Source organism: Scyliorhinus torazame, chromosome 8 (assembly GCF_047496885.1).
Source record: "Scyliorhinus torazame isolate Kashiwa2021f chromosome 8, sScyTor2.1, whole genome shotgun sequence".
NCBI lineage: Eukaryota > Metazoa > Chordata > Chondrichthyes > Carcharhiniformes > Scyliorhinidae > Scyliorhinus > Scyliorhinus torazame.
The window spans coordinates 271,646,872-271,661,635 of NC_092714.1; the positions used below are offsets into that span (position 1 = coordinate 271,646,872).

The window sequence follows — 14,764 nt, forward strand, 5'->3', positions numbered from 1 at the left end:
AGTGGGTTAATGGGAGGACGGGTTAGTTAGAATAATAATGGTTAAAGAGTGAAGCCGGGACCCCCCCCAATCAATCGCCTCCCTCGGCATTGCTCCGATAGAGGAGCCGCCCCCCGCCCCCCGCCCCCGCCAGTCCGCGAGGCCGCTCCCTCCCCCGCGCTGCTCCCGGGCCCTATCGCAGCCTCGCTCTGCTCGCCAGGCCGCGCTCCCAGCCCGGCTCCCCGGCCCCAAGGCCCCGCTCCCAGCCCGGCTCCCCGCTCCCAGCCCGGCTCCCCGCTCCCAGCCCGGCTCCCCGCTCCCAGCCCGGCTCCCCGGCCCCAAGGCCCCGCTCCCAGCCCGGCTCCCCGGCCCCGCTCCCGGCCCGGCTCCCCGGCCCCAAGGCCCCGCTCCCAGCCCAGTCCGCGAGGCCGCTCCCTCCCCCGCGCTGCTCCCGGGCCCTATCCCAGCCTCGCTCTGCTCGCCAGGCCGCGCTCCCAGCCCAACTCCCCGCTCCCGGCCCGGCTCCCCGGTCCCAGCTCCGGTCCCAGCCCGGCTCCCCGGCCCCAAGGCCCCGCTCCCAGCCCGGCTCCCCGGCCCCAAGGCCGCGCTCCCTGTCCCCCCCGGCCCCGCTCTGCCCGTTAGGCTCCGCTCCCAGCCCAACTCCCCGGCCCCAAGGCCCCGCTCCCGGCCCAGTCCCCCCGGCTCCCCGGCCCCAAGGCCCCGCTCCCAGCCCGGCTCCCCGGCCCCAAGGCCCCGCTCCCAGCCCGGCTCCCCGGCCCCAAGGCCCCGCTCCCGGCCCAGTCCCCCCGGCCCCGCTCCCAGTCCTCCCGGCCCCGCTATTCCCCCGGCCGCTCCCAGACATCCCGGCCCGGCTCCACGCCCCCCCCTGTCCCCGCTAGGCCCCGCTCGCTCCCCCCGCTCCCTCCCGATGTCGGGCCGCAGCCGGGGCGCCGCCTCTCCGGCCGCCGTGCTGCAGCTGAAGAGTCGGGGCAATGAGCTGTTCCGGCACGGGCAGTTCGGACAGGCCGCCGCCCGCTACTCGGAGGCCATCACCGGCCTGAAGGAGTCAGGTAACCGGGGGGGGGCTGAGGTCTGGGGGGGGGGATGGCGTGGGGGGGGGGGGGCGCTGAGGTCTGGGGGGGGATGGCCTGGGGGGGGGGGGCTGAGGTCTGGGGGGGGGGATGGTGGGGGGGGGGGATGGTGGTGGGGGGGGTTTGAGGTTGGGGGGGTTTGAGGTTGTGGGGGGGGTTTGAGGTTGGGGGGGTTTGAGGTTGTGGGGGGTGTTTGAAGTTGGGGGGGGGGATGGTGGTGGGGGGGGTTTGAGGTTGGGGGGGTTTGAGGTTGTGGGGGGTGTTTGAGGTTGGGGGGGGAATGGCGGTGGGGGGGGATGGTGAGGTTTTGGGAGGGGGGGTGGCGTTGGAGGGGGGGTGGTGTTGAGAGGGGTTGCTGGTGAACGAGCTGAAGAATGTGATTAAGCTGAAGGCCTAGCATAGATCCAATTGGGCTGAATGGCCTCATTTCTATCATTTTTCTGGGTCTATAATTTTTGCTAAATCACGGTAGCACAGTGGGTAGCACCGTGGCTTCACAGCTTCAGGGACCCGGGTTCGATTCCCGGCTTGGGTCACTGTTGGTGCGGAGTCTGCACGTTCTCCCCGTGTCTGCGTGGGTTTCCTCCGGGTGCTGATGTAGAAGAGACCGTGGCACTATTCTGGGAAACCGGAGGAGAGTTACCCTCATGTCCTGAGCAATAACTAGTTATCCCTCTATCGGCCTTACTAAACCAGATTATGTGGTCGTTATCATTCCGTTTGTGAGATCTTGATGTGCTCAAATCTGCCTTCCCTCCCACTTCCTACATTACAATAGTGATTGAACTACTAATGAAGTGTAATGCTTGTAAAGCACATTGAGATATCCTGAGGTCATGAAAGACGCTATATAAATGCAAGTTCTTTCTTGTGTCATTAGAGACAGAATTCGTACAGTGGGTAGCACTGTTGCTTCACAGCTCCAGGGTCCCACGTTCCATTCCCAGCTTGGGTCACTGTCTATGTGGAGTCTTCACGTTCGCCCTGTGTCTGCGTGAGTTTCCTCCGTGTGCTCCGGTTTCCTCCCACAATTCCCTAAAGACGTGCTGTTGGGTAATTTGGACATTCTGAATTTTCCCTCTGTGTATCCGAACAGGCCCGGAATGTGGCGATTAGGGGCTTTTCACAGTAACTTCATTACAGTGTTAATGTAAGCCTACCTGTGACAATAAATATTATTATTATTATTAGAAGGAGGCCATTCGGCCCATAAGAGTCTGCATCGGCCCTTGGAAAGAGCATCCCACTTAAGCCCACACCTCCACCCTATCCCCGTGACCCAGTAACCCAACCTAACCTTTTGGACACTAAGGGCAATTTATCATGGCCAATCCACCTAACCTGCACTTCTTTGGACTGTGGGAGGAAACCGGAGCACCGGGAGGAAACCCACGGACAGAACGTGCAGACTCCACACTGACAGTCACCCGAGGCTGGAATTGAACCCGGGACCCTGAAGCTGTAAGGCAGTAGTGCGAACCACTGCCGCCAATTTTCTCGGTGCTTGAAGAAGTAATGTAATTTGCTTGAGAAACTGCAAGCCTTCTCCCTCAAATCCTCTCTCCTCAGCTCAGCAATTGGTCCTTGTTTATGTGAGGTGTTTTTAGCAGACTTTGCAGTATGTAATAATCACACAATATTGCTTTTCGTTCTCTGATTAACCAGGTACAAAAACCCCAGAAGAATTGAGTGTGGTGTATTCCAATCGAGCTGCCTGTTATCTGAAGATCGGAAATTGCAGCGAATGTATAAAGGATTGTACTGTGTATGTATCTGAGCCAGGAGCACCCCAGCCTCATTCATGCTGTCTCTAAACCATTCCAAAGAACTGCTGGCTGTTCTCCCACATTCTACCCTCTTTGCAACCTGTGTCTCAACTTGCACCAATTGCTGTTCCTCTCTTACCCCTGTATTCGCTGACCTGCATTAACTCCAGGTCAAGCAATGTTTTAGTTTTAAAATTCTCATCCTTGTCTTCAAATCCCTCCATGGCCTTGCCCCTCCCTATTTCTGTAATCTCCTGCAGCTCCACAATCGTTGGAGATATTTAAGCCCCTCAAATTCTGGTGTCTTGAGCACACGGACTTTAATTTTCCCACCATTGGCGGCTTCAGCTGCTGTGCCCTAAGCTTTGAAAATACCAACTTAAATCTCTCCACCTCGCTTTCTCCTTTAAGAGACCTCGCCTTTCAGATCAACCTTTGGGTCACCTGAGCTAATATTTCCTTGTGTGGTTTGGTCTCGTACTTTGTTCCATCATGCTCTTGTGAAGTGCCTTGGGACATTTGATTGTATTAAAGGTGCTATATAAACACAAATATATCTGTATAAATATAATAAGCAGTAGACATAAAGGTCTGTGAGCTAGGAATCAATCGCACTATATTCCCTTCAATTTTCCCCCTTAACCTAGGGCTAAGGGGGGGAAAAATGAGTGTTTGTGAACTGCATTCTGTTGCGATGCCCCTTTGTAGTCAGATCGCATGGCAAAGTTAACTCATTCTGCATGTGCAGAGTGGTCATTTGTACAGGTACAGAGCAGGGTGTCCTGTGATGTTGTAGTTGAGCATGTCAGGAGGAGAGCGATTTAAAAACTGGTGTTGAGGAAACCATGCTGTTTAGCACAGGGCTAAATCGCTGGCTTTGAAAGCAGACCAAGGCAGGCCAGCAACACGGTTCGTTTCCCGTACCAGCCTCCCCGAACAGGCGCCGGAATGTGGCGACTAGGGGCTTTTAACAGTAACTTCATTTGAAGCCTACTTGTGACAATAAGCGATTTTCATTTCATTTCATAGGTGGTGCCTGCGAGTGAAATCAGAGTTGTAAAGTAATGAGGGATATGGGACAAAGGAAGCTAGAGGCGCTGGATGGCCTCCCCCTGTTGCTGCTCCCATATTGACTCCAGCTGATCTGCTTCTGTATCTAAGGGAATCGAAGCTTAGTGCATTATGCTAAACTAAAAAATATTTGTCATCACAGTAATATAAAATTATCCCTTTACACTGTGCAATCTGAGTCAGTGACTGATATAATTACACACCGACTTGATTTACCTTTTTTTTTTTTTTTGTTCCAAACATTTTTTTAATGTAACCCTGATGTTCCAGTGAATACTGCCTCCCTCTTCCTAACTTGTGTCCTTTGGTACTTGAACCCTTCGCCTTCCGCACCTTTTTTGAATAAGTCGTGGTAACTTGCGATCGAGGTTATCGAGAAAGTGTACGGAAATTGTGTTCCATTTATTCAACGTAGAGGCGACGACACTGACTAAACTCCTGAATCCTCATTGCTCAGCTGGATCCGTCCAGCTAAATGATTGTGGCTGTAGTCTGATCCATGCCTTAGTGCCGCCTAGCAGCTCGGTGAGCCTGGAGGTCTGCTCGTGGGCTACCTCCGTATTTTTTTGATTGCTGATAAGCAGATGGGAATTTTCACCCCTCTCCTCCTCAAATGTGCGTTTGATTGGTGCTACATTCTCTGCTCTTACTGCAGATAGATGTTTTAACGCTGTCCTGTGACTCATTCTCTCCAGGTCATTGGAGCTTGTTCCCTTCGTGCTGAAGCCCCTTCTACGCCGTGCTGCTGCTTATGAGGCACTGGAGCGATATTCACTGGCTTTCGTAGACTACAAAACTGCGATGCAGGTGGATGGCAGCGTTCAGGCCGCACAGGATGGTATGAACAGGTGAGTGTCCCCGCAGACCGGAAATGAAGGTCAATATTTCCAGTGGGTTCTTTGCTAGTGCAGTTTTACTCAACTTCATTTGGGTTCATTTTATAATTTTTCCAGCCGTTGCAGTTTTGAACAAGTTGGTTCCTCATTCTTGCCAAATAAAACAGTTTGCGCCCTGTGACCCATGACCTGTGACCCGCGGCAGTTTGTGCCCGAGTGACATTGCTGTGCTGAAAGGGTTAATGGGTCATGGGTAATGTTTCTCTGCTCCACGTCCCAGAGCATGTGGACCAATGTACCAACAAACTCCGAACCTTGTGCGTTTTGATCTGAGTTAGTGTTTTTTCTTCTGACTGTTGCAGAATGAGGAAAGTTTTGATGGACAAGGATGGCAGCAGCTGGCGGGATGATCTCCCCCCGATGCCATCGGTGCCTGTCTCGGCTCAGCGTCGATGGGAACCCTCTGCCCCTGGGAATGCAGGAGGGCAAGGGTACATGCCACAGACCGTTGGAGACACAGGTGAGAGGATCAGCTTCTGTTATTTCCACCATGACCCATAATCTATGATTCAATCGCCCACTGTCACCCCAATACGGGGAGGGTTACAATCTCCCACTGTCACCCCAATACGGGGAGGGTTACAATCTCCCACTGTCACCCCAATACGGGGAGGGTTACAATCGCCCACTGTCACCCCAATACGGGGAGGGTTACAATTGCCCACTGTCACCCCAATACGGGGAGGGTTACAATCGCCCACTGTCACCCCAATACGGGGAGGGTTACAATCGCCCACTGTCACCCCAATACGGGGAGGGTTACAATCGCCCACTGTCACCCCAATACGGGGAGGGTTACAATTGCCCACTGTCACCCCAATACGGGGAGGGTTACAATCTCCCACTGTCACCCCAATACGGGGAGGGTTACAATTGCCCACTGTCACCCCAATACGGGGAGGGTTACAATCTCCCACTGTCACCCCAATACGGGGAGGGTTACAATTGCCCACTGTCACCCCAATACGGGGAGGGTTACAATCTCCCACTGTCACCCCAATACGGGGAGGGTTACAATCTCCCACTGTCACCCCAATACGGGGAGGGTTACAATCGCCCACTGTCACCCCAATACGAGGAGGGTTACAATCGCCCACTGTCACCCCAATATGGGGAGGGTTACAATCGCCCACTGTCACCCCAATACGGGGAGGGTTACAATCGCCCACTGTCGCCCCAATACGGGGAGGGTTACAATCGCCCACTGTCACCCCAATACGGGGAGGGTTACAAATGAACTCTTCACTTCCCAGCTATTACCAATCGAATTAGGAACTGGCCCTGGTATGCACAAGGAGATCGCACTGTGGGTGTGCTCGTGTTGCACTTTATATGAGGAGCTATGGAGGGCACCCGACGGCTGACTGTGTGCGAGGTGGGGGGTGCGGGGGGTGGGTTTTCAGTGGGCGCAGGGACGGGCTGACTATGTGCGAGAAGTAACAACCCAATGGCGGTCTCCTGTACTGTAGGGATTCTATTATTCACTGTGATGCTGACTTTATGTCAATACCCTACACTGCCCCATTGTCCCATTGTGTTATCAGGTTCCGGCAGCTACGGACTTGACCGAGCCAAGTCTCTGAAGGAAGAAGGGAATGAGTTGGTGAGGAAAGGAGAGCACCTAAAGGCAGTGGAGAAATACAGTGCGAGCTTGAAGCTGAATAACCAGGAGTGTACTACCTACACTAACAGGTACTCGAGCATGCTCTGTTTATTAGCCTAGATTCCTAATTCAGTCGTGCAACCACTACACTTCATCTCCTCGAGTTGAGATCACAATCTCCACCACGGGTGGGGCAAGGAGAAGGAACAGCCTGATGATGGGATCTTGATTGTAACACAGTGAGAATGCAGGTAGAATGAGGCATTTGTGGGATAGATGTACTGAATCACATGGACTACAGTGGTTCAGGAAAGCAGGTCACCAGTATCTCTTCGAGGGAACTTTGTGATGGGGAACAGACGCTAGCTGTTAACCAGCAAAGCTCATATCTTGTAAATGAATTTAAAAATGTTGTATGTATGATTCTGACCTTGGTCAGGCTTCAATTAGAAGGCTGTGACCCAAGGGTTGGTGTCTCACAGGCTGAGGCTTATGCAATGGTGCGGTTGGGGCTTTGCAAGATTAAGCTCCACTTTACAACATCCTTAGTCACAGAGGCTGAACAAACAGGATCTTTAGAGAATGTAGACCGGTTAGCCTAACATTACTTGTAGGGGAAATGCTGGAGTCTGTAGGGAGGAATGCACTAACAGGACACTTTGAAATATCAACAGAATTAAACAAAGTCAGCATGGATTTATGAAGGGAAATCCTGTTTGAAACAGCTGCTAGAGACTTTTGAGGACGTGACTAGTGTAATAGATATGGGTGAACCAGTGGATGTGGTGTATTTGGATTTTCAGAATGCTTTTGATAAAGTCTCACATTAGGGATTAGTGTGCAAAATTAAAGCACATGGAATTAGGGGTAATATATTGGCCTGGATTGAGAATTAGTTAGACAGGAAACCAGAGTAGGATTAATAGTGTAGATGGGCTTTAGAGTGGTTTCACAGGTCGGTGCAACATTGAGGGCCGAAGGGCCTGTACTGCGCTGTAATGTTCTATGTTCTAAATGGGTTTTCTTTTGGAGTGGCAAGCGGTGACTAGTCTGGTCCGACAGGGATCAGTGCTCGGACTCCAGCTATTCACAATGTGCATCAGTGATTTGGATGAGGGAACCAAATGTAATATTTCCAAGTTTGCTGACGACACAAAACTTGGTGGGAATGCGAGTGGTGAGGAGACTATTTGTGTGAGTGGGCAAATACACGGCAGCTACAGTATAATATGGACAAATGTAAAGTTATCCACTTCAGAGGGAGAAACAGAATGACGGAGAATTATTTAAATTGTGACAGATCGGGAAACGTTGACAGACAAAGCGGCCTGGGTGTTATTCTACATCCGTCGCTGAAAGCAGCCATAGACGAATGAGAGAGGATCTCTGAGGGTATAAAATTCTGACGGGACTGGGTATAGGGACGTTGTTTCCTCTGGCTTCGGGATCTAGAACCAGGAGTCATAGTCTCAGAATACGGGGTAGGACATTTAGGACTGAGATGAGGAGACACCTGGGGTGATGAACCTGTGGAATTCGCTACCTGGCAGACTGGAAGCCAAGTTACTGAATATAGTTGAGGAGAAAACATTGATTTCTGGTCTCTCTAAAGGCATCAAGGGATATGAGAGAGCACGGGAGTATGGTATTGAGTTAGAGGATCAGCTATCATATTGAATGGTGGAGAAGGCTAATGGCCTACTCCTATTTTCCATGTTTCTAGACTTGAGACTAATTTTTTTGAAGTTTATAAAATCATGAAACGACTTGTGTTTCTGTGGTCCAATTATTGCGACTAATGAGGTTAGGACGACCATGTTTGGCAGGTTTTCTTTTCACAGAGTAGGGGAACTGTGCTGTGGAAAAGGCTGCTACATGAGTTGTTGCCTATCACAGGAGTTTGCAGGATTCTAGGTGGTCTGAGAGGTGTCTGTACGCTGATTTTCTGTGGGATAGATTGGATGAAACAGTCCCTCTTCTCATGTCCTGTCATTCACTTCAGTAATTATACTTGGTGGATCAACATTTAGTTTCTTCCTCTGGACTGTGCGATCTCCCCTTCTTATAAACATGTGCGTAAGGAGTTGGGAGTTTTGTGTTCTGTATGTCGTGGGGAGGTGGAGGCATAGTGGTATTTGTCACTGGACTAGTAAACCAGAGACCCAGAGTACTGCTCTGGGGGCCCAGGTTCAAATCCTGCCCCTGCAGATGGTGAAATTTGAATTGAAAGTGTAATGGTGACCATGAAGCCATTGTTGATTGTTGTAAAAACCCATCTGGTTCACGAATATCCTTTTAGGGAAGGAAATCTGCCGTCCTTACCCGGTCTGGCCTACATGTGACTCCAGACTAACAGCAATGTGGTTGACTCTTAACTGCCCCCTTGTGGGCAATAAATGCTGGCACAGCCTGCGACTCCCACGTCCCATTAACATTGTTAAAAAATGACAGCCTATGCCGTGTTGATAACCCAGTCTGTGTTGTTGCTTCCCACAGAGCCCTGTGTTATCTGAACATGAAGCAGTATTCTGAAGCGATTAACGACTGCACAGCCGCATTGGGCCTGGATCCCAACAATCTGAAGGCGTTCTACCGACGGGCTGGTGCTCGGAAAGAGATTAAGGTAAGCAGAGTTCAGCAGCTTAACATGGATCTTTAAGCATTATTAAACGGTGGTCCATTTACGTGGATCTTTACGCATTATTAAACGGTGGTCCATTTATGTAGATCTTTAAGTATTATTAAACTGTGATATATTTTCCATGGCATTAGTCGCAAGCACTTGATAAATGGTACACACACCATCACGAGGAAGATGCTTATGGTTATTGGAGACCGATCATCTCGGCCTCAGGACAACTCCCCAGGGTTTTCTCGGCCATGTCCTAGCATCAGCCAACGTCCATGATCTTCCCTCCATAATGTCAGAAGTGGGGGTGTTTGCTGATGAGCATCTTTAAATACTGTAACAGTTCATGCCCACATGCAGCAAGACCTGGACAACGTTCAGGCAAGGGTTAATAATTGGCAAGTAACATTCAAGCCACACAAGTGTCAGGCAATGACCATCTCCAACAAGAGAGAATCTAGCCATTGCCATCGCTGAATTCCCCACTATCAACATCCTGGGGGTTATCATTGATCAGAAACTGAACTGGACTAGCCACATTAATACTGTGGCTACAAGGTCAGGTCAGAGGCTAGGAATCCTGCGGTCAGTAACTCACCAGCTGACCTTCCCCCGCTCCCAAAAGCCTGTACACCATCTACAAGTCAGGAGTATAATGGAATGCTCTCCACTTGCTTGGACAAGTGCAGCTCCAACGGCATTCGACACTCGATCCTAACCAGACAAAGCAGCCCTGCTGAATTGATTACCCCATCCACCAATTATATATTTACTCGCTTCACCACCAGCACACTGTTCCTGCAGTGTGCACCATCTCGTCCTATACACGGTGCATTGCCGCTTCTTCAAAAGCACCCTCAAAGCCTGCGGCTAATGAGGGCCACACTGATGTACAGGAACATTACCTGCAGGTTCCTCCAGTCACACGTCAACATGTCTTGGAACAATATTGGCTGTTCCTTCACTGTCACTGGATTACAATCTTCAAACTCCCTTCTTGTGGGTGTAGCTATACTAGAAGATGACTCCCCACCACTGAGGGCAATTAGGGAGGGACATTAAATTCTGGTCTCGTCGGTGATATCCATGCCGTACAAATGAATATTTTTTAATGTGATGGGGAGAGACTTTAGAAACTATTGCACTTCACCTGCTGTTGGCAGAGGAGAGGTTACAACTGTTTTATATTAAGTCGAGAGGACAGAATTTTTCTCAACCAATGTTGGTGCTCCACATGAGCCTTCTCCCACCCGATCAGCATCTCCTACGCCATGTTATCCAGCTTCCCCCTTCAATATATCCATACCATTTGTCTCTGCCACCTCTCATGCCAGCAAGTTCCACCTTCTCATCGCTGTTTTGGTACAAAGGTTACTCTAGAATTTCTTACCAGGACTCTGAATGTGAAATGCTGATGAATGAATGTTGGTAGGAATTGGACCACAGGAAATTAGACGGGAAGCGTGTTCATGTGGAAGTTTCTTTAATACTTCACACTTCTGGCATTGTAGACAGTGATTCAGAGAATATGGTTTCTGCTTTCTCCATCTGTGCTGTCCGCATCTTGCTATTTCTCTTTCTGCGCTTCTCGAATTCATTTGCTCTCCCCCCTCGCTCTTTTCCCCCCCCCCTCGCTCTTCCCCCCCCCTCGCTCTTCCCCCCCCTCGCTCTTCCCCCCCCCTCGCTCTTCCCCCCCCCCCTCGCTCTTCCCCCCCCCCCTCGCTCTTCCCCCCCCCCTCGCTCTTCCCCCCCCTCGCTCTTCCCCCCCCTCGCTCTTCCCCCCCCTCGCTCTTCCCCCCCCTCGCTCTTCCCCCCCCTCGCTCTTCCCCCCCCTCGCTCTTCCCCCCCCTCGCTCTTCCCCCCCCTCGCTCTTCCCCCCCCTCGCTCTTCCCCCCCCTCGCTCTTCCCCCCCCTCGCTCTTCCCCCCCCTCGCTCTTCCCCCCCCTCGCTCTTCCCCCCCCTCGCTCTTCCCCCCCCTCGCTCTTCCCCCCCCTCGCTCTTCCCCCCCCTCGCTCTTCCCCCCCCTCGCTCTTCCCCCCCCTCGCTCTTCCCCCCCCTCGCTCTTCCCCCCCCTCGCTCTTCCCCCCCCTCGCTCTTCCCCCCCTCGCTCTTCCCCCCCTCGCTCTTCCCCCCCTCGCTCTTCCCCCCCCTCGCTCTTCCCCCCCCTCGCTCTTCCCCCCCCTCGCTCTTCCCCCCCCTCGCTCTTCCCCCCCCTCGCTCTTCCCCCCCCTCGCTCTTCCCCCCCCTCGCTCTTCCCCCCCCCTCGCTCTTCCCCCCCCCTCTCGCTCTTCCCCCCCCCTCTCGCTCTTCCCCCCCCCTCTCGCTCTTCCCCCCCCCTCTCGCTCTTCCCCCCCCCTCTCGCTCTTCCCCCCCCCTCTCGCTCTTCCCCCCCCCTCTCGCTCTTCCCCCCCCCCTCTCGCTCTTCCCCCCCCCTCTCGCTCTTCCCCCCCCCCTCTCGCTCTTCCCCCCCCCCTCTCGCTCTTCCCCCCCCCTCTCGCTCTTCCCCCCCCCCCTCTCGCTCTTCCCCCCCCCCCTCTCGCTCTTCCCCCCCCCCCCTCTCGCTCTTCCCCCCCCCCCCTCTCGCTCTTCCCCCCCCCCCCTCTCGCTCTTCCCCCCCCCCCCTCTCGCTCTTCCCCCCCCCTCTCAGGGGATGGTCTGTTGTCATCCAAAATTCTGGAATTGTCCCAGCAGATTGGAGGGTGGCAAATGTAACCACTATGTTTAAAAAAGGAGAGAAGGAGAAAACTGGGAATTATAGAGCGGTTAGCCTGAAGTGTAGAAGGGAAAATTATGCTTAGTCTAATCCTGTTGATATTTTCTAAATCGGCATGGATTTATGAAAGGGAATTCATGATTGAGAAACCTACTGGACATTTTTTTGAGCTTAACTAGTAGAATAGATATGGGTGAACCATTGGATGTGGTGTATTTGGATTTTCAGAAAGTTTTTGTTAAAGTCCCACATAAGAGGTTAATATGCAAAATTCAAACATGGGATTGGGGGGTAAGATATTGGCATGGGTTGAGAATTGATTAGCAGACAGGGAGAGTAGGAATGAATGGGTCTTTTTCAGAGTGGCAGACGGTGACTAGTGGAGTCCCACAGGGATCAGTGCTTGGGCCCAGCTATTCGCAACATACATCAATGATTTGCACAAGGGAACCAAATGGATTATTCCCAGATTTGCTGCCTACGTGAAATTTGGTGGGAATGTGAAGAGGATGATGAAGTGATTTGGACAAGTTGAGTGAGTGGGCAATACATGGCACGTGCCGTATAATGGGATGAGGTTATCCACTTTGGACGGAGAAACAGAATGGCAGTATTATTTAGATGGAGATGTGGGGAATGTTTTTTTAAATAAATTTAGAGTACCCAATTCATTTTTTTCCCCATTAATGGACAATTTAGTGTGGCCAATCCACCTACCCTGCACATCCTTGGGTTGTGGGGGTGAAACCCACACAAACACAGGGCAAATGTGCAAACTCCACACGGACAGTGACCCAGAGCCGGGATCAAACCTGGGACCTCGGCGCTGTGAGGCAGCAGTACTAACCACTGCACCATCGTGCTGCCCACTATGTGGGGAATGTTGATATACAAAAGGACCTAAGTTTCCTTCTACACCAGTCACTGAAAGCAAGCAGTTAGGAAGGTAATGCATGTTGGTCTTTGTTACAAGAGGACCTGCGTTCAGGAGCAAGGATGTCTTGCTGCAGCTGTACAGAGCCTTGGTGAGACCACACTTGGGAGTGTTTTGTGCAGTTTTGGCCACCTTGTCTAAGAAAGGATATACTTGCCATGGAGGGAGAGCAGCAAAGGTTCACCAGACTGATTGCTGGGATGGCAGGATTGTCTGTTTGCCTAGGCTTAGAAGGAGAGGGGATATAATTGAAATGTATAAAATTCTGACCGGGCTGGACACACTAGATGCATGAACGTTGTTTCCTCTGGCTAAGGGGGCAGGGGAGTTGGTCTATAACAAGGGGTCACAGTCTCATGATATGGGGCAGGCCATTTAGGATTGAGGTGAGGAAAATCTTCACGGAGGGTGGTGAAGAGATTCTCTACCACAGAAGGCTGTTGAGGCCAATCACTGAATATATTTTAGACGGAAATAAATTTCTAGATTCTACGGGTGTGGAGCAGAATGGGGAGCATGCGGGACTGTGACGTTTGAGATAACGATCGGCCATGGTCACATTGAATGGTGGAGCAGGCACTAAGGGCTGAATCGTCTACTCCTGTGTTCTATGTTTCTATTGTGGGCTCCAACGTCTGGAGTGGGCCTTGAACCCACAACCCTCTGACTTGAGGTGCGAATGTCATTGGTGAGGAGAATTTGAAGAATCCTTTGATCAGTGCAGTCAGCAGAATGTCAATTCTACCCTGGGATCGTGGCTAGTTTTGCCTCTGGATTGTGCTGGAATCTGGGTGGTAAATGTTTAAAGCAACATGTTCAGCAATATGTGATTTTCATATCTGCTTTATAATTGCATGGTTTCAATCACTTCGATAAGAGGCTGATCAAAAATGCCTTGCTAAATATTGTTTTCATTTCTTCTTCAGGATTACAGTGGTTGTGTTGCTGATGTTCAGGAGATGCTTAGACTGGACCCAGAAAACCCGTCTGGCCAGCGCCTCCTGCAGGAAGTCCAGAAGCTTGTTAAATAAAAGCTTGTTCTTGTGGGGGGGGGGCTTCAGACTAAAAACCTCTGAAAACGTGCATATGAGAGAGGGGCTTAGGCAGGTTTCGAACCCCTGTATATTTATGCATTTTTTGTTTTGGGCTTTACGGGTCGTTAGTCTCAATACCAAAGAGCACTATGTGAGAGTATTTAAATTATACAATCCACAGCTTGACTTGACTCTTTATTCCGACACAAAAAATTAAATTAATAGAAAATGGTTCCTTACGCAGCAAAAGACTCATTGACTTGGCAACGGGAACTGTAATCAGTCCTGAGATTGCGCAGCTTATATAAGCAATAATCCGCTTGCAAAATATGCTGTAGAGGAATTTGACGTAGTTTAAATTTTTTTTAGGAGGTGTTTGTTTTGTGCTGGCTGTATTTTCAAGACTGTGCTTTTAACCCTTGGTGTTCCAGTGCGCTCTTTTATTCTGCTTTGTGCCCTCCCCTATTGCCCCACTTTTCCTGATGGCTTTGACTCCTTGCTGGGATCCAGTTTCAACTGCGTCCACTTCCAGGATACTGAGAACAAAGATGTTACATATAGACGTGACCATGTCCTCGCTAACCTCTTTCTCCCCACCCACCACCTGTCTGCTGTCTCTTCTGAGGTTTAGTAACTTGACAACAACCAAAGGGGTATTTTATGTGGTTATTCTTGGACCGTGGAAGAGGAGGTGAGAAAGGGGGATAAGGGCAGCTTGGTAAAACGCACTTTTTTTTTTACACTTCCTCCTCTGTCATTTCACCTCGATACTTTGCTGCACTGACAACATTCCTGACCGGGAAACAGCACTTCGAATTTCTATCAGGATCAGAGCTGTAGTAAGATGTTGAAATATAGGAGCAGGAGGCTATTCAACCCCCTTGGCCCTATCCTTAACAAGATTATGGCTGATCTGTGACACAACTCTATACCAACCTTTATCGCATATCCCTTAATGCCTTTAAGATCCATCAATCTCAGATGTAAAATTAACTGCTCCAACATCAACCATTTGTGGAAGACTTTCAAACTTTCCACCTTTCGACCT

At 51.1% G+C, this 14,764-nt stretch overlaps 1 protein-coding gene across 1 annotated transcript; it reads left to right on the forward strand.

The window, feature by feature from the left end:
- Positions 1–631: 631 nt before the first annotated feature.
- LOC140428650 (mitochondrial import receptor subunit TOM34-like) lies at positions 632–13,894 on the forward strand. Its single transcript, XM_072515330.1, has 7 exons — positions 632–1,049; positions 2,736–2,835; positions 4,603–4,755; positions 5,106–5,263; positions 6,348–6,495; positions 8,903–9,029; positions 13,609–13,894. Exons 1-7 carry the CDS (start codon positions 908–910, stop codon positions 13,711–13,713), a joined length of 933 nt encoding a protein of 310 aa, XP_072371431.1. The 5' UTR covers positions 632–907; the 3' UTR covers positions 13,714–13,894.
- The last annotated feature ends 870 nt before the right edge of the window (positions 13,895–14,764 follow it).